The sequence below is a fragment of the Thamnophis sirtalis genome, unplaced genomic scaffold (genome assembly GCF_051295495.1).
Source record: "Thamnophis sirtalis isolate CommonGarterSnake01/CBP01778 unplaced genomic scaffold, rThaSir2_p1.2 scaffold_7, whole genome shotgun sequence".
In the NCBI taxonomy this organism is placed as follows: domain Eukaryota; kingdom Metazoa; phylum Chordata; class Lepidosauria; order Squamata; family Natricidae; genus Thamnophis; species Thamnophis sirtalis.
Window position 1 is genome coordinate 91507076 of NW_028261387.1, and position 23872 is coordinate 91530947.

Consider the following 23872-nt stretch of genomic DNA (forward strand, 5'->3'; position numbering starts at 1 on the left):
AATACGGCATTCAGTTTTGGTCACCACGATGTAGAAAAGATGTGGAGACTCTAGAAAGAGTGCGGAGAAGAGCAAGAAAGAGGATTAGGGGACTGGAGGCTAAAACATATGAAGAACGGTTGCAGGAACTGGGTAGGTTTAGTTTAATGGAAAGACGGCCCAGGGGAGACATGACAGCAGTCTTCCAATATCTCAGAGATTGCAGCTATTCTCCAAAGCATCTGAAGGCAGGACAAGAAACAATGGTTGAAAACTAATCAAGGAGAGAAGCAATTTAGGATTAAGGAGGAATTTCCTGACAGTGAGAACAATTAGCCAATGGAACAACTTGCCTCCAGAAGTACTGAATGCTCCAATACTGGAAGTTTTAAAGAAGAAGTTTGGCTCGTGTGCTATAAATGGGGGGAGTGCAAGGGGGGGGTCATGAGTGGGTGTGCCACACACATAATGAAATGTGTGAACGCCTCCCCAGTGCACATGCGCGCACTACAGGCCCCCCCCCCCATTTTTTGCTATTTTCGCCCTCCCCAGGCTCCAGAGGCTTTATAGGAGCCTGGGGAGGGCGAAAACAGCCTCCCCCCCACCAGAAGTCCTCCAGAAGCTTCAGGGATCTTCAGGAAGTTTCCCTGAAGCCTCCGGAGCAGTCAAAATGATTCTCCGAGCAAACCGGAAGTCTGCTCCCAAACTTCCAGTTTGCCCGTAGGGCCGGTTTTTTGCGCTCTGGAGGCTTCATTCCATTCCATTCTATTCTATTCTTCATTCTATTTTATTCCATTCCATTCTTCTTCATTCTATTCCATTCTATTCTTCATTCTATTCTATTCTTCATTCTATTCTATTCTTCATTCTATTCTATTCTTCATTCTATTTTATTCCATTCCATTCTTCTTCATTCTATTCTATTCCATTCCATTCCATTCTATTCTTCATTCTATTCTATTCTTCATTCTATTCTATTCTTCATTCTATTCCATTCCATTCCATTCTATTCTATTCTTCATTCTATTCCATTTCATTCTATTCTTCATTCTATTCCATTCCATTCCATTCTTCATTCTATTCTATTCCATTCTATTCTTCATTCTATTCTATTCTATTCTATTCCATTCCATTCCATTCTATTCTAAGTATGAATCAAAATCACCTGACTTTTGATTGCTGCAAAGGTTTTGTGGGAAAACTGTCATAGGCCACTTTTTCCCCCCGCTATAACTTTGAACGGACACTAAATGAACTGCTGTTAAATCGAGGACTACCTGGCATGGATCCGCGGGGCGGCTGCTCCCCCTGGCCTGCTCACCTTGCTGGAGAGGTCTTGCTGTTTGGTGCTGAGGTTTTCAGGCATTTCCCAACAGCGGGTGGAGAGGTTCAAAATAGCCGTGGCGGCCATGTGGGCGGCTTCGGCGTCGTGGGAGTAGTCGAAGCCCGTGGACGAAGACGAAGCGTTCTTCACGTAGCTGCTGGAAGGGCTGTGGCTGGGGGAAGTGGAAACCTTTGGGAAAGGTTTGCCTGCAAAAAGGGAGCAAGAGAGGCAGGAAGGTATGGACAGTGCTGGGATTCAGCCACTTATATTCATTTCTCGCCCCCCCTCGCCTTTCCTGCAGGAGTCACAGCATGTGAAAAGCCCCCTCGTCTATTCGTCCTACAACAGGAAGCTGGTTTGGTTTAGTGGCTAAGGCGCCGGGATAGAAGACTGTGAGTTCTAGTCCTGCCTTAGGCATAAAAGCCAGCTGGGTGACTTTGAATCAGTCACCAGGGCATTGTGAGTTCTAGTCCCGCCTTAGAAAAGTAGGCTGTCTGGGTGATTTTATACCAATCACCAGGGGACTGTAAGTTCTGGTCCCGCCTTAGAGAAGAAAGTCAGCTGAGTGACTTTGAACCAATCACCAGGGGACTGTGAGTTCTAGTCCCACCTTAGACATGAAACCCAGCTGGGTGACTTTGGCCCAATCACCAGGGGACTGTGAGTTCTAGTCCCACCTTAGAAAAATAGGCTGTCTGGGTGATTTTATACCAATCACCAGGGGACTGTGAGTTCTGGTCCTGCCTTAGACAAGAAAGTCAGCTGAGTGACTTTGGCCCAATCACCAGGGGACTGTGAGTTCTAGTCCCGCCTTAGAAAAGTAGGCTGTCTGGGTGATTTTATACCAATCACCAGGGGACTGTAAGTTCTGGTCCTGCCTTAGACAAGAAAGTCAGCTGGGTGACTTTGAACCAATCACCAGGGCACTGTGAGTTCTAGTCCCACCTTAGACATGAACCCCAGCTGGGTGACTTTGGCCCAATCACCAGGGGACTGTGAGTTCTAGTCCCGCCTTAGAAAAGTAGGCTGTCTGGGTGATTTTGGCCCAATCACCAGGGGACTGTGAGTTCTGGTCCTGCCTTAGACAAGAAAGTCAGCTGAGTGACTTTGAACCAATCACCAGGGGACTGTGAGTTCTAGTCCCGCCTTAGACAAGAAAGTCAACTGGGTGACTTTGGGCCAATCACCAGGGGAATGTGAGTTCCAGTCCCACATTAGACAAGAAAGTTGGCTGGGTGATTTTAAACCAGTCACCAGGGCAATGTGAGTTCTAGTCCTGCCTTAGACATGAAAGTCAGCTGGGTGACTTTGGGCCAATCACCAGGGGACTGCGAGTTCTAGTCCCACATTAGACAAGAAAGTCGGCTGGATGATTTTGAACCAATCACCAGGGCAATGTGAGTTCTAGTCCTGCCTTAGACAAGAAAGTCAACTGGGTGACTTTGGGCCAATCACCAGGGACTGTGAGTTCTAGTCCCACCTTAGATAAGTAAGTCAGCTGGGTGACTTTGAACCAATCACCAGGGCACTGTGAGTTCTAGTCCCGCCTTAGACAAGAAAACCCGCTGGTTGGTTTAATTGATTGATGGACCGTAAATAAATAACCACAAAACTCCCCAGAAAATTCATTCCCCCAAGGACCGTCCATATCCAGACCCAACTTACATTTAAAGGCTTTAGGTGAGGTTTCGCTAGACTGAATCTTTGGGGCAAGCATGCGTTTGCCAAAAACCTGAGCATCGAAACTTGCATAATCGAAGGTGACTTTGGAGTACTTCTCCAGCTCCTTGGCCAAGTTGGCCCTTGGCGTGGAAGGGACCATGTTGGGCCTGTAGCTTCCATACTGAGGCACCTCGAGTTGCTTCACAAAACACATAGGCCTGAAGTCAAGAGAAAAGGAGGGGGGGGCGTTTTCGTAAGACGTTTCTGATTCTGGGGGAACATGCGAGAAGCAACTTGGCTAAAAGGAAATGCACGAGTCACCTTTCCAATAAAAGGAGAATATTTGCAGGTCAGGGTTGAAAAGAGGGGTGTCCTCGGTGCTCTCTGAGCTTGGTGGGTTTTCTGCAGATGTTTCATTACCCAACTAAGTAATATCATCAGTGCTAGAAGGGAGTGAGGTTTGCGGAAAAGAGTGGGAGGAAAAGGAGAGGAGGAGGAACAACAGGAGGGAGGAAGAGTCCTGTGGGGTCCCGGGTGCTCTCTGAGCTTGGTTGTTTTCTTGCAGACATTTCATTATCCAACTAGGTAATGTCATAAATGCTAGAAGGGAGTGGGATTTGCAGAGAGGAGGAGGAGGAGGACTGCGAGGTCCTTGGTGCTCTCTGAGCTTGGTTGTTTTCTTGCAGACGTTTAATTACCAAACTAGGTAACAACATCAGTGCCTCCATAGGAGAGCCTGGTATATAAACAGAAAGCAAACCTTCCGCCTTTTAGCATTGATGATATTACCTAGTTTGGTAATGAAGCGTCTGCAAGAAAACAGCCAAACTCAGAGAGCATCTAGGGCTCCTCATATTCATCTATTAAAGACAAACATAGGAAGGATGCAATCCAATCCAATCCCAGTATTTTATTATAATCGTAGAATAGAAAGAAAGAATCATTTGGATTTATTCTCTGAGCAAATTAGGAATTGAGGCTGTAGATGCTGTTTGTGTTGAAATTCTTTTTTTTTTTCTGGAGTAGAACCCATTTATAAACACAAAGTATAAAGTATAAAGGGAGAATGTATATAGCAAAATGCGAGAGATATTAAAAATGTGCTTTTAGGAAACAATGATTCTAAGTGTTATCAGTTTTCATATCTGATAGAAAAGGTATGATGTCTTAAGAGAGTGATAGTAAAATACTACACTACAGACTTAATTCAATAGGATGAAAAAGTTTATACCAGTTCACAAACAGTTCAGGCATTTTTAGATCTCATGACCTTGTCTGTTTTGGGAAAAATGTGATTTGATTTGTTCTGATTTAATTCCGGCTCTGTGCTTTTGATCTGAAGGAGTGATAAAGTTGGAAGTTTACCGTTTTAGACTGGCAAGAATACTTGCTCAACTCACTGGACTTAACCCGGTTTTTATTTCCCTCAAACCTGAATGTTAATGCTCTGCTATTGAACTTTTTAAAAATATTATTCCAGCTTTAACATATTCAGATAACAGAATAACAGGGTTGGAAGGGACCTTGGAGGTCTTCCAGCCCAAACCATTGCTCAAGCAGGTGGCCCTATACCATTCTGTCCAGTCTCTTCTTTAAAACCTCCAGTGATGGAGCATTCCCAGCTACTGGAGGCAAGCTGTTCCACTGATTAATTGTTCTCGCTGTCAGCAAATCTCTCCTTAGTTCTAGGTTGCTTCTCTCCTTGATTAGTTTCCACCCATTGCTTCTTGTCCTGCCTTCAGGTGCTTTGAGAATACCCCCCTCTTCTCTGTGATAGCCCCTCAAGTACTTCTATCATGCCACTCATACTCCTGCCAGTTCTAACCTCTTCTATAGAAGAAGTTCCACAAATCTGCAGTGCCGTTTAGAACCGGTTCCAGCTCCCTCCCGCCGCCTGTCCGCCCATCATCAAGATGAAGAGCGAGAGGAGGAATTCTGGGAGTTGAAGTCCACAAGTCTTAAAGCTGTCAAGTTTGAACACCCCTGGTTTTTTTTTTCTAAAGGGTTGGGGGTGCAAGGGTCTTGTAACTTGACAGCTTTAAGACTTGCGTGCTTCAAATGCCAGAGTTTCTGAGCCAACATTTTGGTTGCTAAGCAAGAGCGTTGTTAAATGAGTTTCACCACATGTGACCAAGTGGGAGTGGCTTGGCAGTCCTGTGACTGGGTGGGGGTGGCAAACTTGTAAAATATGGTGAAACTCACTTAACAATGCTCTTGCTTAGTAACCAAAATGTTGGCTATGAAAATCTGGCATTTGAAGCACGCAAGTCTTAAAGCTGTCAAGTTACAAGACCCTTGCACCCGTAACCCTTTAGAAAAAAAAACCCAGGGGTGTTCAAACTTGACAGCTTTAAGACTTGTGGACTTCAACTCCCAGAATTCCTCCTCCAGTCATGTTGGCTCAGGAACTCTGGCATTGAAGTGTGCAAATCTTAAAGCTGTCAAGTTACAAGACCCTTGCACCCCAAACCCTTTAGAAAAAAAAACTCCCAGGGGTGTTCAAACTTGACAGCTTTAAGACTTGTGGACTTCAACTCCCAGAATTCCTCCTCTCGCTCTTCATCTTGATGATGTGCGGACGGGCGGGGGGGAGGGAGCTGGAACCGGTTCTAAACGGCACTGTAGATTTGTGGAACCTCTTCTATAGAAGAGGTTAGAACTGGCAGGAACCCACCCCTGGTTTAGCCTGAGGTGCAGAGATCTTAATCAATGGTACTATGGTTCTAAGTAAATGGATTTCTGGAATTAAAACCTTGTATTTCCTTTGCAACCTCGTCCCTCAGTAGCTAGAATAGGTGGCCCATAAATGCGGTCTCTAATCAGCTCATCGTCTGAAGTGCAGAGAGCAAGTTTATTAACCCATCGGATAATTAATTAGCGCCTACGTCCATTCCACCCAGCTGTGAAACCGAGGGGGCATGCAGAAACGCTAACACGCCACACAAAATGAAAAATGGGGACGGGGGCTTTCTGTCCTTTCCATCTTCATAATGTCAACATAATCAATGTGATTTTGGAGCCATCTGCACTGCTGTGTACACAGTAAGACGTGGCTTGGGACTCCGTTAAAAACCCTTTTCGCCCGTCAACTTAGAATTAATGGATGCTACAGAAGACATCCCTGCTCCAGCGTGCCCTAATTGGGAATATTACATATTTTTTTAAATCGTTCGAAGAAAAATATTTGACAGTCACAGATGGATTAGTGGGAAGGACGACTCCTGCCATTTCCCTAAACCAGGTGTGACCAACCTTAGCCATTTTAAGACCCGTGGACTTCAACTCCCAGAATTCCCCCAGCCAGCTGTGCACAGAATTCTGGGAGTTGAAGTCCACGGGTCTTAAAGTGACCAAGATTGGACAGACATGCCCTAAGCTGTAACTGAGTTTTTGTTTTTTTTTGTTTTTTTTGAGAGCAGAAGAAACAGAAGTTGGCTGGATTACCTGAGGATCCGATCTGAATTGGGGTGATTTTTTGAAGGGTCGCCGGATGGAGGCTGTTGTTTCTCGTGAGTTTTGGCTAATTTTTCAGCAGCTGCAATGGGACAGCCTGATAAGCTATCGGAAGAAAGCAAGGAAGAGGCAGAAGAAAGGGAAAAAGGAAAAAAAAGAAAGAACAGGGAAGAGTAATGCAGGGATTAAATGAAATAAACACAATAAAATAAAATAGAACCGTTATAAGAAGGTGTGCAAGTGCCGGGGAGATTTCAAAATATTTTACGAAGAAAAGAGCTTCACTCAACATGGATGTCAACACTATTGTAAATCCTTCAAGATACATTGGGGAAAAATAATTCTAGTTAAGAATAACTGTTCTTCTGCCTCACTGATGTCTGACTCTGAAGGCAGCTGATAACTGGCATACGGCTCTGGCCCCCTCTTTGCCTCCAACACGGAGCCCTCATCAGAACCTTCCCCAGACTCCAGGACTGGCCCATCTTCCTCCCCAACCTCCTCACTGTCCGAATCTGCCGGGCCCCAACCTAATCATGTTTGTTAGACATAGAGCTGCCTGATCCATTATTTCAAATACCTTGGATATGGCAGAAAAATCACCTACCTTCGGTGAGTATTGCGGTTGCTATTTACATGACCCTGTCCGGTGCATCCAGGTGTCGGGCATTTTAATACATTCTCGTGCATGGCCAGAACTTGAGAATGAAGAAGAAAAAGAGGAGAAAGGTGAGAATCATAGTAATAATAAAAAAGAAGGAACAGAATAACAGAGTTGGAAGGGACTTCGGAGGTCTTCTAGTCCAACCCACTGCTCAAACAGGAAACTCTATACCAGGGGTGTCAAATTGAAGGCCTGGGGGCCAAATCCGGCCCATGGGATGCTTAGATCTGGCCTGCGGGGCTGCCTTGGAAACAGCAAAGGACCCACAGTGCCTCTGCCAGTGAAAACAGAGCTCGGGAGGGCCATGTGCAGCCCTCCCAGATTCAGTTTTCGGGCCATGCGCCCCTCCTCCTGAGCTCCGTTTTCATTGGCAGAGGGCTGCAGAAGGCTATCTTGGCCGAAAATGAAGCTCGGAAACCCATTTTTGCTGGCAGGGTGCTCTGGCCACCACAGGCCTCCCACCCGACAAGAGTAACACCAAGCTGACCGTGCCCCCCACTCCCTAGATCAAAAACAACCCTGATGCAGCCCTCAATGAAATCGAGTTTGACACCGCTGCCCTATACCATTTAGTTTAATGAAAAGAAGGACTAGGGGAAACATGATAGCAGTCTTCCAATATCTCAGGGGTTGCTACAAAGAAGAGGGAGTCAAACTATTCTCCAAAGCACCTGAGGGCAGAACAAGAAGCAATGGGTGGAAACTAATCAAGGAGAGAAGCAACTTAGAACTGAGGAGAAATTTCCTGACAGTGAGAACAATTAATCAGTGGAACAGAAGTTGCCTCCAGAAGTTGTGAATGCCCCAACACTGGAAGTCTTTAAGAAGAAATTTGTCTGAAGTGGTGTAGGGTTTCCTGCCTAGGCAGGGGGTTGGACTAGAAGACCTCCAAGGTCCCTTCCAACTCTGTTATTCTACTCTACTCTACTCTACTCTACTCTACTCTACTCTACTCTACTCTACTCTACTCTACTCTACTCTACTCTACTCTACTCTACTCTACTCTACTCTATTCTATTCTATTCTAACAAACTGTTGTCCAATCTCTTCTTAAAAACCTCCAGTGATAGAGCACTCACAACTTCTGGAAGCAAGAGACCCACAACCAAAACCCCCCCAAGAGAAAGGAACATTGGTTATTTATTTCCTCACAGTTGAACTCATGAGGCTTTTTTTACAAGGGGATTCACTGGACAAAAGAGCGAGGAACACAACAGACCTGGAAAGGTAAGAGGTGCACCTCGCTTCTCCCCCTCCCCCACCTGCCACACCCCTCGCTGAAGGTACGGCGGGGAAGGGAACCAGGCAGGCTGCCTTTACCATTGGAGTGGGGAGGGGGGTGTTTTTTTGCACGAGAAGGAACAGGCGGGAGGGGGTGATCGCATTGCTGGCCTGCCGCTTTTTGCGGCGGGCTCTTTTTGAGTGGGAGGGAAGGGCGGAAGATGGAAGCACGTTGCTTCGCCTGCTGCTGTTTTTGAGGTGGGCCCTCTTTTTGCCCTGCAAGCTGTACCGGTAGGTGGTACAGTGGTAATGGTGGGGACTGGTTGTGCATGCGCTTAAATAGTTGGGGGCAGGATTATTTTCAGGGGAGGGCTTATTATGGCACATGCTCTGAAAAGCCCGATTGGGCTTATTAGCAGGGCATGTCTTATTTTCAGGGAAACACGGTAGATAGATATGGATGGATGGATGGATGGATGGATAGATGATAGATAGATAGATAGATGGATAGAGATAGAGACAGATAGATGACAGATGATAAAATAGAGGGATAGAGATAGATAGATGATAGATAGATAGTTATAGATAGATTATATATATATATATATATATATATATATATATATATATATATATATATATATATATATATATATATATATATATATATATATATATATATATATATGATAGATAGAGATAGATGACTGATGGATGATAGATGATAAATAATAGAGGGATAGAGATAGATAGATAGATAGAGATAGATAGATAGATAGATAGATGATAGATATAGATAGATAGATAGATAGATAGATAGATAGATAGATAGATAGATAGATAGATAGATATGACTGATGGATGATAGATGATAAATAATAAAGGGATAGAGATAGATAGATAGATAGATAGATAGATAGATAGATAGATAGATAGAGATAGATAGATGATATGATATGATAGATAGATAGATAGATAGATAGAGATAGATGACTGATGGATGATTGATGTAAATAATAGAGGGACAGAGATAGATAGATGATAGATATAGATAGATAGATAGATAGATAGATAGATAGATAGATAGATAGATACATACATACATACATACATACATACATACATAGATAGAGATAGATGACTGATGGATGATAGATGATAAATAATAGAGGGATAGAGATAGATAGATAGATAGATAGATAGATAGATAGATAGATAGATAGATAGAGATAGATAGATAGAGATAGATAGATGATATGATAGATAGATAGATGATAGATAGATAGATAGATAGATAGATAGATAGAGATAGATAGATGACTGATGGATGATAGATAAATAATAGAGGGATAGAGATAGATAGAGATAGATAGATAGAGATAGATAGATGATAGATGAATGGATGATAGATAAATAATAGAGGGATATAGATAGAGTTAGATAGATAGAGATAGATAGATAGATAGATGATAGATAGATAGATAGATAGATAGATAGATAGATAGATAGATAGATAGATAGATAGATAGATAGATAACTGTAGATATGGTAGATAAAGAAGTCATCCAGTTCTCTTCCTGCAATGAAGCCAGATCGCTTCTCTGGTTCAAGAGATTGGCTTTCCATATATTTCTGTCAAATCTCAGATTCTTTAATACAAACATATTTTAATCTCACTGCCTTTCGTAAAGATACCCTTGAAAGTAAAGAAAAATGTCTTTCCAAAGAACAGCACTTCTTGTACTTAGGTTTGTGTTTCGTTTACCCGTGAGGAAATAAACAGTCAACGTTCCTTACTGTCCCTCTCTCTCTCTTTTCTGCAGCCTTTGAAATGAACTGATCAGACAGATTGTTCTTTTTTTATTATTGTTATTTTTCATAAGCTCACACCTTCTTTCTTGGGAGAGAATTATAAAAGAAATTATTTTAGACTCAGGAATAGCAAATATTTCCCCTCTGGGGGAAAAAGTCAATGAAACTCTTCCATACCACGTTGTCTTATTAAAATTTAAAACCTCCCAGCACTGGCCTAGTCAACTTTCTCTCCAAATAGGTTGAGATGAAGAAAAATATCGCTTTCCAGCCCCTTCTTGTGTTGCATTTTATAGGCGTCAATACAGATGAAGTTTCTGATTTATCCCAAGGAAAGAGCCTATTGAGGTGGGTGGGTGGGGGCTGTAATAAATTTAAATAATAAATAAACTATATAAATGTAAATAATAAATAAAATATATAAATTAGGATACCCCTGACATTTTTGCTAGAAGATTCTTCATCCAGGCTCAGTAATCCCCCTCAGCTATCTTCTATTCATCCTTTTATGAGGTAAATCTGCAATTTTTCCTAAAACTAGGCCTAGACTCACATTCTATCCATCCAGCGCAGGTAGTCCTCGATTTAGTGACCAAAGTTACAATGGCACTGAAAAAAACCGGCTATTTTTCACACTTACAACCTTTGAAGAATCCTCACACGATCAAAGTTCAGGCGATTGGCAACTGCCTCATATTTATGACGGTCGCATTGTCCCGGGGTCACGTGATCCCCTTTTGTGACCTTCTGACAGGCACAGGCAACGGGGAAACCAGATTCACTTAACAACCGTGTTACTAACTTAAGAACTGCAGTGATTCACTTAACAGCTGTGGGAGGAAAGGACATAAAACGAGGCAAAATACATTGTCTTGCTTAGCAAGAGAAATTTTGAGCTCAGTTGTGGTCGTAAGTCGAGGACTACCTGAATATTCTTTATTCTCACAGTCTTCTCTGAGGATCAACTTGAAAGAAAATAAATAAAATTACAAGGGCTCCTCAATTTACACTGAAAAAAAAAAGACTTACAACTTGTCCTCGCACTTACAACCATTGTGACTTCTCAATTGGCATGTACAGGTAGTCCTCGATTTACAACAGTTCATTTAGTGACCATTTGAAGATACATCCGTGAAAAAAGTGACTTATGACCGTTTTTCACACTTAATGACCCTTGCAGCATCCCCGTGGACACCAGATTTACAGTCAGATGCTTGACAACGGGTTCATATTTTTAACGGTTGCAGTATCCCGGGGTCATGTGATTCTCTTTTGCGACTGTCTGTTTCGCGAAGTCAAGGGGGAAGCCAGATTCACTTAACAACTGTGTGACCAACTCCAGCGATTCACTTAACAATGGTGGCAAGAAAAGGTTGTAAAATGGAGCCAAACTCACTTAACATCACTTCTGGGCTCAACTGTGGTCGTAAGTCGAGGACTACCTGTGCTTATAACATTTCCCGTGTCCCAAGGTCATGTGATTTCTTTTGTGTGTGTGCCTTCCCAACCGGCTTCCAAGAAGTCAGGAGGGGAAGCAGATCCATTTAAGGACCAAGTGATTCACTTAAGAACTGCAGTGATTCACTTAACAACCGTGGCAAAAAAACAACAACCCAAATCCTTGGCCACTAAATGAATGGTTGCAATTTGAGGATTTATCTGTCAACAGCTGTTTTATAAGAATTCCACTAATGGTTCTGGCAGTGTAGTGGATCTTAAGGCGCACTTACTCTCCGGGGGAATCCTGTCTTTGTGAGGGCAACCAGACAAGCTGCGATGGTGAGGGTAGAGCCCTGTGACGTGACCGGTGCCATCGCAGCCTGGCGTGGGACATTTGATTTCACGCTTCTCGGGTCTTGAAGAATCTAGAAAATGAATGAAGAAGGTGGGTAAAGGACCATACGATAAGGTTTAGGTGGGTACGGCAGCTCCAAGAAACCTGTCCCGTTATCTACAATCATTTTTTCCCTGAAAGAGAGAGAATGAGAGAAAGAGAGAAAGAAAGAAAGAAAGAAGGAGGGAGGGAGGGAGAGAGGGAGAGGGAGAGGGAGAGGGAGGGAGGGAGGGAGGGAGGGAGGGGGAGAGAGAGAGAGAGAGAGAGAGAGAGAGAGAGAGAGAGAGAGAGAGAGAATGAGAATGAGAATGAGAATGAGAATGAGAATGAATGAATGAATGAATTTGGTCTAACGGTAAAGGTGCCGAGCTAGAAACTAGAACTAGAAGCTAGAACTATGAGTTCTAGTCCTGCCTTAGGCATGAAAGCCAAGTAGGTGACTTGGACTAATCAGCAGGAGACTGTGAGTTCTAGATCTACACTAGGCGTGAAAGTTGGGCCTTTGGCTTTGGGCCAATCACCAGCTGGCTATGAATTCTAGTCCCGCCTTAGACATGAAAGGCAGCTGGGTGAGTTTGGACCAATTATCAGGAGACCGTGAGTTCTAATCCGGTCTTAGTGATGAAACCTAATTGGATGACTTTGGGCCAATTACCAGGAGATGGTAAAGTACTAGTCCCACCTTAGCTGTGAAAGCCAGCTGGGTGATCATCATTCTCTCTCATCCTAGCCCACCTCACAGGGTGATTGTTATCTAAAATAAGAGAAAGAATGTTCACTCGCCTTGAATTATTTGTAAAAATAATAAAGGTGGGGTATAAATGGATGGATGGATGGATGGATGGATGGATGGATGGATAGATAGATAGATGATAGATAGATAGATAGATAGATAGATAGATAGATAGATAGATAGATAAAGTTCCTTGAGTTATTTGTGAAAATAATAAAGGTGGGATATAAATGAAGGAGACGCGGTGACTCAGTGGCTAAGATGCTGAGCTTGTCGAGCAGAAGGTCGGCAGTTCGGCGGTTCGAATCCCTAGCACCACATAACGGAGTGAGTGCCCGTGACTTGTCCCAGCTTCTGCCAACCTAGCAGTTCGAAAGCACGTAAAAATGCAAGTAGAAAAATTAGGAACGCCCTTTGGTGGGAAGGTAGCAGTGTTCTGTGCGCCTTCGGTGTTTAGTCATGCCGGCCACATGACCATGTAGACGTCTTCGGACAGCGCTGGCACTTCGGCTTGGAAACGGAGATGAGCACCGCCCCCTTGAGTCGGGAACAATTAGCACACATGTGCAAGGGGAACCTTTACCTTTACCTTACCTATAAATGAACGGATGGATGGATGGATACATAAACAGATAGAAAATAAAGGTGGGATAGAAATGAATGGATGGCTAGACAGAAAGTCAGACAGACCAGAGTTCCTTTGCAGATCAAATCTACAGTTAGGGAACAATGCTTTGGCTCAGCAAGACACACAATAGTGGGGAAGTCCCATTATTTGCCTCCTCAAGATGGCAGGGCAATAAAAATTGCCTTGCTTCATCACTTCTGCGGCTTCCTCCACTTTGTCCTGGACTCCGAAAAGAACTGCTTTTCCTGCTTCCTGAGCGTGTCGGAGATTCCCTGAGAAGTTGTGCGGAAGGAGCCCCACCCAGGCGTTTGCTCCTTTCCTTTAAGAGCCTTCCTCTTTCATTTGCTTTCCTCAACTTCTCAAAGCAGCTTTGAAGCTGGGCTGCCGGCCGCCTGAAAGTGAAACGTCCTTTCAAAAGCTTTCGCGCAGCCCTGCAAGCGCTCGTCTTCTGCGGCCGGGAAGGGTTTACGCGATTGAACTGGAACCCTACAGACATCAAACCGCCAAAGTTGCCTCCGTTTATTAACTCAAACGTCTACTCAACTCCGGTCTCTGGCGGGGATCAGGGAAAAAAAAAAAAATACAGCCGTGCTGGGAATCAAGGTATAATAAGTAAGACTCTGGAGACAGGCTCCTTAAACAGAGTTGGATGGGACCTTGGAGGTCTTCTAGTCCAACCCCCTGCTGAAGGAGGAGACGCTATACCAGGGATGGCTAACCTTTTGGTCTCTGTGTGCCGAAAGTGTGCGCATGCACGACAGCACACTTGCATGCCCATACCCATAATGCAATGCATGCGTGTCCCCTTGTGTGTCCCACCCTGCGCATGCGCACACGAGCCCCCCATGCTCCCCTACCCCCCTTCACGCTCTTCCCTCAACCATATTTTGCTTCCAGGTTGGTGCAGGAGGTTTCCAGGCCCAAAATGGGGCGCGGGGGGGGGGGATTGGCACTCTGTTTTGGTTCTGGAAAGTTTCCTGAACTCACCTGGAAGCCAAAACGAGGCTGTGTGAGGTTTGAAGTTGAAGTTTGAAGTTTTATTTTATTTATATGCCGCCCTATTCCCTATAGGGACTCAGGGCAGCGAACAACTTAAACGGGAAAGGGAACATACAAATACGAGACAGGCATTTAAAATAACCAACAACCACACCTGTCGAGAGGGGAGGGGAGCTCATCAACCCCAGGCCTGCCGACACAGCCAGGTTTTAACGGCTTTTCGGAAGGCCAGGAGAGAGGTGAGGGTCCGAATCTCCGCGGGGAGTTCGTTCCAAAGGGCCGGAGCTGCAACAGAGAAGGCCCTCCCCCGGGTCGTAGCCAGATGGCATTGGCTGGTGGATGGAACCCGGAGGAGGCCGACCCTGTGCGATCTAATGGGTCTTTGGGAGGTGATTGGCAGCAGGCGGTCTCTCAGGTCCCAAAATGCAACCTGGAAGCCAAAATGGGGCACCGGGGGGGGGGGCACGCCTACCCCCACACCCCATTTTGGCCCTGGAAGGCCTCCTTCACCACCTGGAAGCCAAAACGACGGAGCTGTGCAAGGTCCCAAATACAATGTGAGCGCCCCTCCCCCCATGCATGCACCCTGCTCCCCTGTGCATACGCACACACGTTCCCTGCATGCGCCCCGCCCCCACGCATGCACCACAAAGATCCAAAGATCAGCTGGCAGGCAGGAGGCATGCGTGCATGCACGCTGGAGTTGGGCTGGGGCAACGGCTGGCGTGCACACAAAGTGGGCCATGCATGCCACCTGTGCATCATGGGTATAGGGTTTCCTGCTTCAGCAGGGGGTTAGACTAGAAGGCCTCCAAGGTCCCTTCCAATCCTGTTATTCTATGATTCCTTTACACGCTGCTCTGGATTGCTGGATTAAGTCATTTCCTAGAGTAGAGTTGATAGTAGACTAACCCTCATTGGCTGGGTTTCGAGTGTTTTGAGACCAATCAAGTTGCACAGTGACACACCAGCAAGTTCACCAAAGACTTTTTGGCTGTTTGCCAGCACTCGTGCCCAGATCATTTATCAACTGAGCAACTGCACTGAGGCATCATGGTTTGCTTATTTAGTTTTGATGTTGATTAGAGGCCTATGTGTTGAAGGGACTTGGTGTAGGATCCACATCCAGCTCATGTAGTTACGAAGTTTACTGCTTACGACTATTACCTTCAGCGGTGGGTTGCACATTTCATTACCAGCAATTTAGTGGGCGCGCATGCACCTTCTGTGTAGGCGCCCAGCCTTCTGTGCATGCGCTTTGCTCACGCGTGCCTTCCGTGCATGCTCCTGGCCTCAAAAACATGACTAAATAGGACGGCAAAGAACCGGGAAATCCCAGGCCATGATTTCCACTATTGGTTCAGGTGAACCGGTCTGAACCGGCTGAATACCACCTTCCCACCAAAGTTTGTACCTATGTCAGTTTTCCAAAAGATACTCTAATTAATTCATGAGCCTCGAGCCAAGTTTCAAAAGAAAACCAGTCACTTATTAGGAGCACCATTTCTGCAATACCCGATTGCAGTCAGATCCGAGCCTCATTTGAATTATGGTTGAACTTTACCCCTGTTCCTTCCCTCCCCTCAGTCTGTGTCATAAATCACATTCTCCAATGAGGTGCACCCCTCCCAAGCCTGCTGTAGTAATCTGAGATCCGACTCTAGTCGAAGGTATGCGTGGAATGTGCTCCCCCCGCACCTTTCCTCACCATGGCAACTTTATGAGTTGACAACCTATTTATCTACTCACATTTGCATGCTTTCAAGCTACTAGGAAGAGCTGGGGCAAGAACAGGCGCTCACCCGGTCTTGCTCGCTCGGGTCTCAAACCCGCTTTCCAGCTCAGCATCTTTTACCCCTGAGCCGTCGCGCGGCGCTCTCTCGTCTTACCTTTGCTGTAATAGTTCTTCCTGATGGTGTCCAAGGTCTTGTTCTGCTTCTCCTCTGCTTGGAAATGTTTCGCGTGCTCTCCCGCCACCGGCTGGCCGAGATCCCTCACCACTGTGACCTGTTCCGCTTTCAGGGCGATGGCCTGCTCCAACAGGCCCAGGTTCCCCCGCGTCATCATGTCATACATCTCGGATTCGTCGGTCACGGTGGACTTCTGAGAGTGGGTGTCGTCATCCTTTTCATCGTCCGACCTCACCTCCACAATGACAGAATATTCCGGCTTGGGGTTGACCGTCTGTCTTTCACAGTGATTTGGGGGGCTGTCCTGAGAAGTGTGAGGAGCTTCTTGACAGATGACATCAGCCATCGCTTCCTCTTCCTCTTCCTCCTCCTCTTCGTATTCTTCTTCTTCTTCCTCCTCCTCCTCCTCTTCCTCCTCTTCTTCTTCTTCATGGTCTTCTTCTTCTTCCTCCTCCTCCTCCTCTTCTTCCTCCTCCTCTTCCTCTTTTTGGAGTTTGCACGAGTCCTCACCGCTCGCCTCATCTTCCCGATGTTCCAGGCACAAATCGCTGCTCCTCTCGCTGGTGACCTCGATCACTTCTTCGGCATCTTCTGTGTGGATGATGATCTCCTTTTCGCATTCCTCCTCAACGGCTTCTTCCTCTTCCTCTTCTTCCTCTTCCTCCTCTTCCTCTTCTTCTTCTTCCTCCTCTTCTTCTTCTGTTGCTCCTTCACAGAGCAAGGGCATGGTGTTTCCCACACTGGTGGAGACCTCGCCTTCGCTTTCCGACACCGGCCGTTTAGAGACGAGAGTTCCTTCCGTTCTTTGGCCTGGGTTGAAAAGAGAATGATTTCTTGAAATGGTTTGTAGGTACAACCGGGGGCGGGGGGGGGGGGGAGAGTAAGCATGTCCCTACTTTTGTGTCTGTTGTGTGGTGTGTGGGGCTTTTGCACGGCAAGGGGGGTAGCAAGTAAAGGGAGACTCTGGGGTGTCCTTGGTGCACACTATCCCGGGGTCACGTAATCTCCCTTGGCCACTTTTCTAACCAGCCCAGTCTGACAAGCAAAGTCAATGGGGGAAATTAGGCTTGTTTCACAACCAGGCGATTCACTTAGCAACTGCAGCGATTTGTTTAACAACGGTGGCAAAAAAGGTCATTGAACGAGGCACAACTCCCTTAACACTGACCCAGGCTTCCTTAGAAAGCAAGAAGCAAAGTCTTGGTCCCTGCCAAACCTCTTTTATTTACACGACTGTGAATTCCTTTCGTTCACAGTCAGCAAGGCTTAGCAAACAGTCTTTCAGAGGAATGTTTATCCACACGCACCTTATCTCGTTTGGAGTGCTGCCAGATAGCTAGTTTCCAAACACAGGGCAAGGCAAACCTGGCACAGAGTCTCTTAAAGCCATACACAGAGCTTTCCACCCTTGAACAGACCGAAGGAACGAATTGTTTCCTGCAAAAGCCCCCTCCCTCGTTCGCTCCTCTTTTGTTTCCTATGGGAGGGGCCAATCACCTCCAAGGTGTGGCTTTACCCCTAAGTCGGCCCTGCTTTCTTAGTTGTTCTTGTCTTCCGGCAGCTCTGGGCATGCGCACACTGGGAACAGGCCAGGGGTGGGTTTCTGCAGGCACTACTGCCTGTTTGCTCGTGGGCGCGCTGCACGCGCATATACAACGCAATAAAAATTGTTCTGCGCATGTGCAGAAGTGAAAAACGAACCGGAGAAGCGGTTCAGGGGGGGTGGGGTGGGGCCCAGCAGGCCTGGCTCACTTCCAGTTCCAGCGACCCAGACTGCCAAACCACTACCGGTTCGGCCGAACCGGTAGGAACCCACCACTGGAACAGGCTCCAGCTGTTCTTCTGCCTCACTGCTGTCTAAGAGCCCTTGCCTGAGCTTGCCTCAACCCCCGGGATTGGCCCATGTTCCTCCCCAACCTCCTCACTGTCTGACTCTGCCGCCAGCTCTGCTGGCCACCGGCTGGCCACACCACTTAGCAACATAAATTCTGGTCCTGGGACTCACTTAAGAACAACCTTGGCTTTGCGATGGAAATTCTGCTCCCAATTCTGGCCGTTAAGTCGAGGACTACCTGTACAGTGTTGACATGATCAGAAGCAACCCCGCACCTTCTTCCGAGGGAGGGCTGCTGGAGGCCTCCTTTTGCGCCAGGGCTTCTCCCTCCTCTTCCTCTTCCAGGGTGCCTTCTGAATCATCCGTCACAGAGTCCTGCTTGGCTTCGGCCTCTTCGCTCCCGTCACTGTCCACATTGTAGCCCTCGTCAAGACTGAGCTTCAAGGGATGCGATTTCCGCTTGGGCACCAGGTGTTCCTCTTCTACGTGCTGAAGTTTCCTCTTCTTCGCCAGAGGGCAGCTTTGTAAACTAGGAGGAAGACGGAGAGAAAAGAGGAAGAGGAAAAGAGAGAGAGGAAGAAGAAGAGGAAGAGAAAGAAGAGAGAAAAATAGAAACAGAAAGCGGGGGGGGGGGGAGAGAGAGAAACAGAACATAAAGAGAGAGAAAGAAAGAGAAGCAAAGAGAGAGGATGAGAAAGAGTAGAGGGAGTGAGAGAGGAAGAGAAACAGAGGAAGAGAAAGAGAAACAGAAAGAGAGGAAGAGAAAGAAAGAAAGAAAAACAAAGAGCGAAAGAAGCAAAGAGAGAGGAAGAGAAAGAGTGGGAGAGAGTGAGAGAGAAACAGAAACAAAAAGAGAGGAAGAGAAAGAAACAGAAAGAGAGGAAGAAAAGAGAAAGCGAGAAAGAAAGAAAAGAGAAACAGAAACAGAAAGAGTGGAAGAGAAAGAGAGAAACAGAAAGAGAGGAAGAAAAGAAAGAGAAAGAAAGAAAAGAGAGAGAAACAGAAACAGAAAGAGAGGAAGAGGAAGAGAGAAAGAGAGAAAGAAACAAAAAAAGAGAAACAGAAACAGAGAGGAAGAGGAAGAGAGAAAAAAGAAAAAGGGAAAGAGAAAAAAAACAGAAAGGAAGAGAGAGAAATAGAACGAGAGGAAGAGAAAGAGAAAAAGTGAGAAGGAAAAAGAGAAACAGAAAGAGAGAGAGAGGGAGAGGGAGAGGGAGCTTAAGAGAAGCATCTCAACCCAATGTGGTAGAAGGAGGTGTCTACAGAACCATATGTCCATTTCCTAGTGCTATTAATTGGATGGAAGCTCAGAACTATCATATCATCCCATAATATTCTTAGCATGATCTGCTTAATGACCAGTTGAATATTCAAGATGTGCATTTGCTACATTATAAAGAGTTTTCAGGTCATTATAGTCCAACTTTCTGGGCTGTTCTCATCTCTGGCCAACCTGAATAAGTTCTTATGAGAATGCAGATTCTTGCTTGTTCCAAGAAAATGGAAGCATCAATCAAAGGCACTCTTATGACTGAAAACAGACATTCAAAGAGGCCCCTTTCTCTGTTGATCATGATGAGTTATAAGCAATGGTAAGATTCAGCTGGTTTGGGCCGGTTCGGGCGAACTATTTGTTAAATTGGGGGCTGGACCCGCCCCTTCCTGCTCCGCCCCGCCCCTTCCAGGAGTCCCCATATGCCCCGTTTTTGCTCCCAGGAAGGACCAGGAGGCCGAGTGACCCACCCACCCAGTCATTAGGACAGAAAACCGGTTGTTAAATTATTTGAATCCCATCACTGGTTATAAGGTGGTACTACAGCTCACTGTCTCCTAGTGTGATTGCCCACAGCTTGGCTTTTATGCCTAAGGTGGGACTGGAACTCACAGTCTCCTGGTGATTGGCCCAAAGTCACCCAATGGCTTTCCTGCCCAAGGTGGGACTAGAACTCACAGTCTCCTGGTGATTGGCTAAATATCACTCAGTGGTTTTCATACCTAAGGTGGGACTGGAACTCACAGTCTCCTGGTGATTGGCCCAAAGTCACCCAATGGCTTTCCTGCCCAAGGTGGGACTAGAACTCACAGTATCCTGGTGATTGGCCAAATATCACTCAGCGGTGTTCATGCCTAAGGTGGGACTGGAACTCACAGTCTCCTGGTGATTGGCCAAAAGTCACCCAGCCGGCTTTGATGCCTAAGGTGGGACTAGAACTCACAGTCTCCTGGTGATTGGTCAAATATCACTCAGCGGTGTTCATGTCTAAGGTGGGACTGGAACTCACAGTCTCCTGGTGATTGGCCAAAAGTCACCCAGCCGGCTTTGATGCCTAAGGTGGGACTGGAACTCACAGTTTCCTGGTGATTGGCCAAAAGTCACCCAGCGGTGTTCATGCCTAAGGTGGGACTGGAACTCACAGTCTCCTAGTGATTGGTCCAAAGTCACCAAGCTGTCACAACAATTGGCCACCAATTCAGAAGATGTTTGCTCTTCCGAACTCCTTGCTGGGATGGCGGATGGAATTAGAGAAGCCGAACGGACACGAAAACTCACCTCCTGTGCCTTGCGTACTTTCCTCGAATGTGCCCCGATCCATTGCATCCTGGAGTGGGACAGCTGTGTGAAGAGGGTGACACACACAAGACAGAAATAAAAGCAAGTATAATTTCCAAGGTGGCAGGGGTGGGGGGGTGGGAGAGGGAGAAATCAAATCAACTCAACTACAGGTGGTCCTCGACTTACAAGGCTTTTAGTGACTGTTCAATGTTACAAAGGCATTGGAAAAAAAGTGAATTCGGACTGAATAAGTCAGTGATGGGCAACCTTTTGGTGTGGTGTGTCAAAAATCGGCAAAAAATCGAGCATAACTCGCGTTGTGTGTCACTTCGACAAAAACATAAGACTCTCTGTGCCGGGCCTGACTGGAGAGAGGCGCGCACTGTTCCCGCGCTCCTCTCCTGTGGGTCCTCCCTCGCCGCGCTGATGACGTGTGTGCGCACGGCACGCACGCCTTACCAGCAGCCCCTGCGCTCAGAAAGGGGCGGCGGCAATACAGTGAGTGTAGGCGGGGGAGATCACACGTCCCCCCAGCACAGATTCTTTCATCCTCGCAGCCGTGCAGGAGCCGAGGATAAATCGCATGAAATCCTGTGCGTGTCACCCCAAATGGCTTACGCGTGTCAGCACTGACACGCGTGTCATAGGTTCGCCATCACTGGAATAAGTGAAGGAATTCAGACTTACAAACCTTTCCAGGGATCCCCCAGGGATATGGGATCACAATTGAGACAAGAATAACAATAGCACTTAAACCAGGGATGGCTATTCTTTTTCCTATCGCGTGCCAAAAGCGGGGGGAAGCACAGGGGGTTGTGTGTGGGCATGCCCACACACATAATCCTATGCGCGTGCCAGTGGTGGGTTTCAATTTTTTTTAGAACCGCTTCTCTAGGTGTGGCCTGCTTTGTGGGAGTGGCTTGCCAGCCATGTGACCAGATGGGAGTGGCTTGCTGGGCATGTGACTAGGTAGGCGTGGCCAACTTGCAAAATGTGGTGAAACTCACTTAACAACGCTCTGGCTTAGCAACCAAAATGTTGGCTCAGAAACTCTGGCATTGAAGCACGCAAGTCTTAAAGCTGTCAAGTTACAAGACCCTTGCACCCCTAACCCTTTAGGAAAAAAACCCCAGGGGTGTTCAAACTCGACAGCTTTAACACTTGTGGACTTCATCTCCCAGAATTCCTCCTCCAGTCATGTTGACTCAGGAACTCTGGCATTGAAGTGTGCAAGCCTTAAAGCTATCAAAGTTACAAGGCCCTTGCACCCCTAACCCTTTTAGAAAAAAACGCCCAGAGGTGTTCAAACTTGACAGCTTTAAGACTTGTGGACTTCATCTCCCAGAATTCCTCCTCCAGTCATGTTGGCTCAGGAACTCTGGCATTGAAGTGTGCAAGTCTTAAAGCTATCAAGTTACAAGACCCTTGCACCCCTAACCCTTTAGAAAAAAACCCCAGAGGTGTTCAAACTTGACAGCTTTAAGACTTGTGGACTTCAACTCCCAGAATTCCTCCTCTCCACTCTTCATCTTGATGATGTCCAGACGGGTGGGGGGAGGAAGCTGGAACTGGTTCTAAAAGGGCACTGTAGATTTTTGGAACCTCTTCTATAGAAGAGCTTAGAACTGGCAGGAACCCATCCCTGGCGCGTGCCCCCCCGCCCCCCCCCCCCTTTTGGCTTATGATAGACCTGTTTTTGTCCCTCAGGCTCCAGAATCTTTCTAGGAGCCTGCATAGGGCGAAAACAGCCTCCCCCACCCCACTGGAGGCCCCCCGGAGGCTTCAGGAGGTTGCCCTGAAGCCTCTGGAGCACAAAAAACAGCCCACATCGCAAACTGGAACTTCCGGTTTGTGTGTTGGGTTGTTTTTCGCCCTCTGGAGGGTGAAAAACGGCCGAAAAAAGGAGGCTGAAGTCAGTTGGCCAGAGTGCACATGCGCGCTGGAGCTGATAGGGCAACGCCTTGCATGCCCTAACAAATGGCTCCGCGTGCCACCTGTGACATGCGTGCCATAGGTTTGCCATCATGGACTTAGACTTATATACTGCTTCGCGGTGCTTTTACAGCCCTCTCTATGCGTTTAACAGAGTCAGCCTATTGTCCCCAACAATCTGGGGTCCTCATTTGGAAGGATGGAAGGCTGAGTCAACCTTGAGCCAGTGAGAATCGAACTCCTGGCAGTGGGCAGATTCAGTCTGCAATCTGGCTTCTAACCATGGCTCTGTGCATTTGCTTGGCAAGTGGGATGATTTACAACAGCTTGTTTAGTGACCATTCGAAGTGACAATGGCACTGAAAAACATGGCTTGTGACCCTTTTTCACACTTATGACTGTTGCGACATTCCCACGATCACGTGATCAAAATTCAGACGCTTGGCAACTAACTCGTATTTATGACGGTGGAAGCGTCCTGGGGTCACGCGATCCCGTTTTGCCACCTTTGGACAAGCAAAATCAAGGGGGGAAGCCAGATTCACTTAACAACCCTGATACTAACTTAACAACTGCATTGATTCACTTAACAACCATGGCAGGAAAGGCCGTAAAATGGGGCAGAACTCACTTAAACAAATAATCACCTGTAGCAACATACATTTTGGCCGCAATTGTAGTCATAAATTGAGGACTACTTGTATTTAGGACGGTTGTACCATCCCCGGGGTCCCGTAATCCTGTTTTGCGACTTTCTGACACGCCAAGCCAATGGGGAAGCTGGATTCACTGAACAACCGTGTTCCGAACTTAATAACTGAAAGGATTCACTCAACAATTGCAGCAGTGATTCGCTTAACAACGGTGGCAAGAAAGGTGGCAAAACGGGGCAAAGCTCAACCCCTGTCTTGCTTAGCGAGATAATTTTTGGGCTCGGTTGTGGTCGTAAGCCAAGGACTACCTGTACAGGGATGGTGGAGAGGCACCTGAAGGCACCAGGTGCCTCTGAAAGTGAAGTAACACCGAGGAGCATCCGAGAGAAGATAAGAGAATTAATTCCCTTCCGACATTTCCTCGGCTGCTTTCGAATTCAAAGGAGGGAAGGCAGCGGCTTTGTGATTTGCTAAAAATTAATGAAATGAGTCACCCCATTTAATTAAATGAAGGCTCATATAGTTTTATGAGTGTGTTTAATTAAAGATTTGCATATGTAAGAGCAGGCCTTTTAAAAGCAAGCAATTCCCACACTTAGGCTATTACGGACGGGGAATCTTATTTTATTTATGTGTTATAACAGTGATGGCAAACCTTTTCGGCCCTCCCAGAGGCTCAA

General features: G+C 46.5%; 1 protein-coding gene across 1 annotated transcript in view; it reads right to left on the reverse strand.

Moving 5' to 3' along the window:
* MYT1 (myelin transcription factor 1) overlaps positions 1 to 23872 on the reverse strand; it is a 95369-nt gene that overhangs the window by 58654 nt on the left and 12843 nt on the right. The window contains 8 exon segments of the mRNA XM_087720872.1: positions 1301 to 1509; positions 2969 to 3183; positions 6410 to 6523; positions 7026 to 7116; positions 11846 to 11980; positions 16199 to 17029; positions 18329 to 18582; positions 20605 to 20667. Coding sequence (XP_087576998.1) covers positions 1301 to 1509; positions 2969 to 3183; positions 6410 to 6523; positions 7026 to 7116; positions 11846 to 11980; positions 16199 to 17029; positions 18329 to 18582; positions 20605 to 20667 — 1912 coding nt within the window.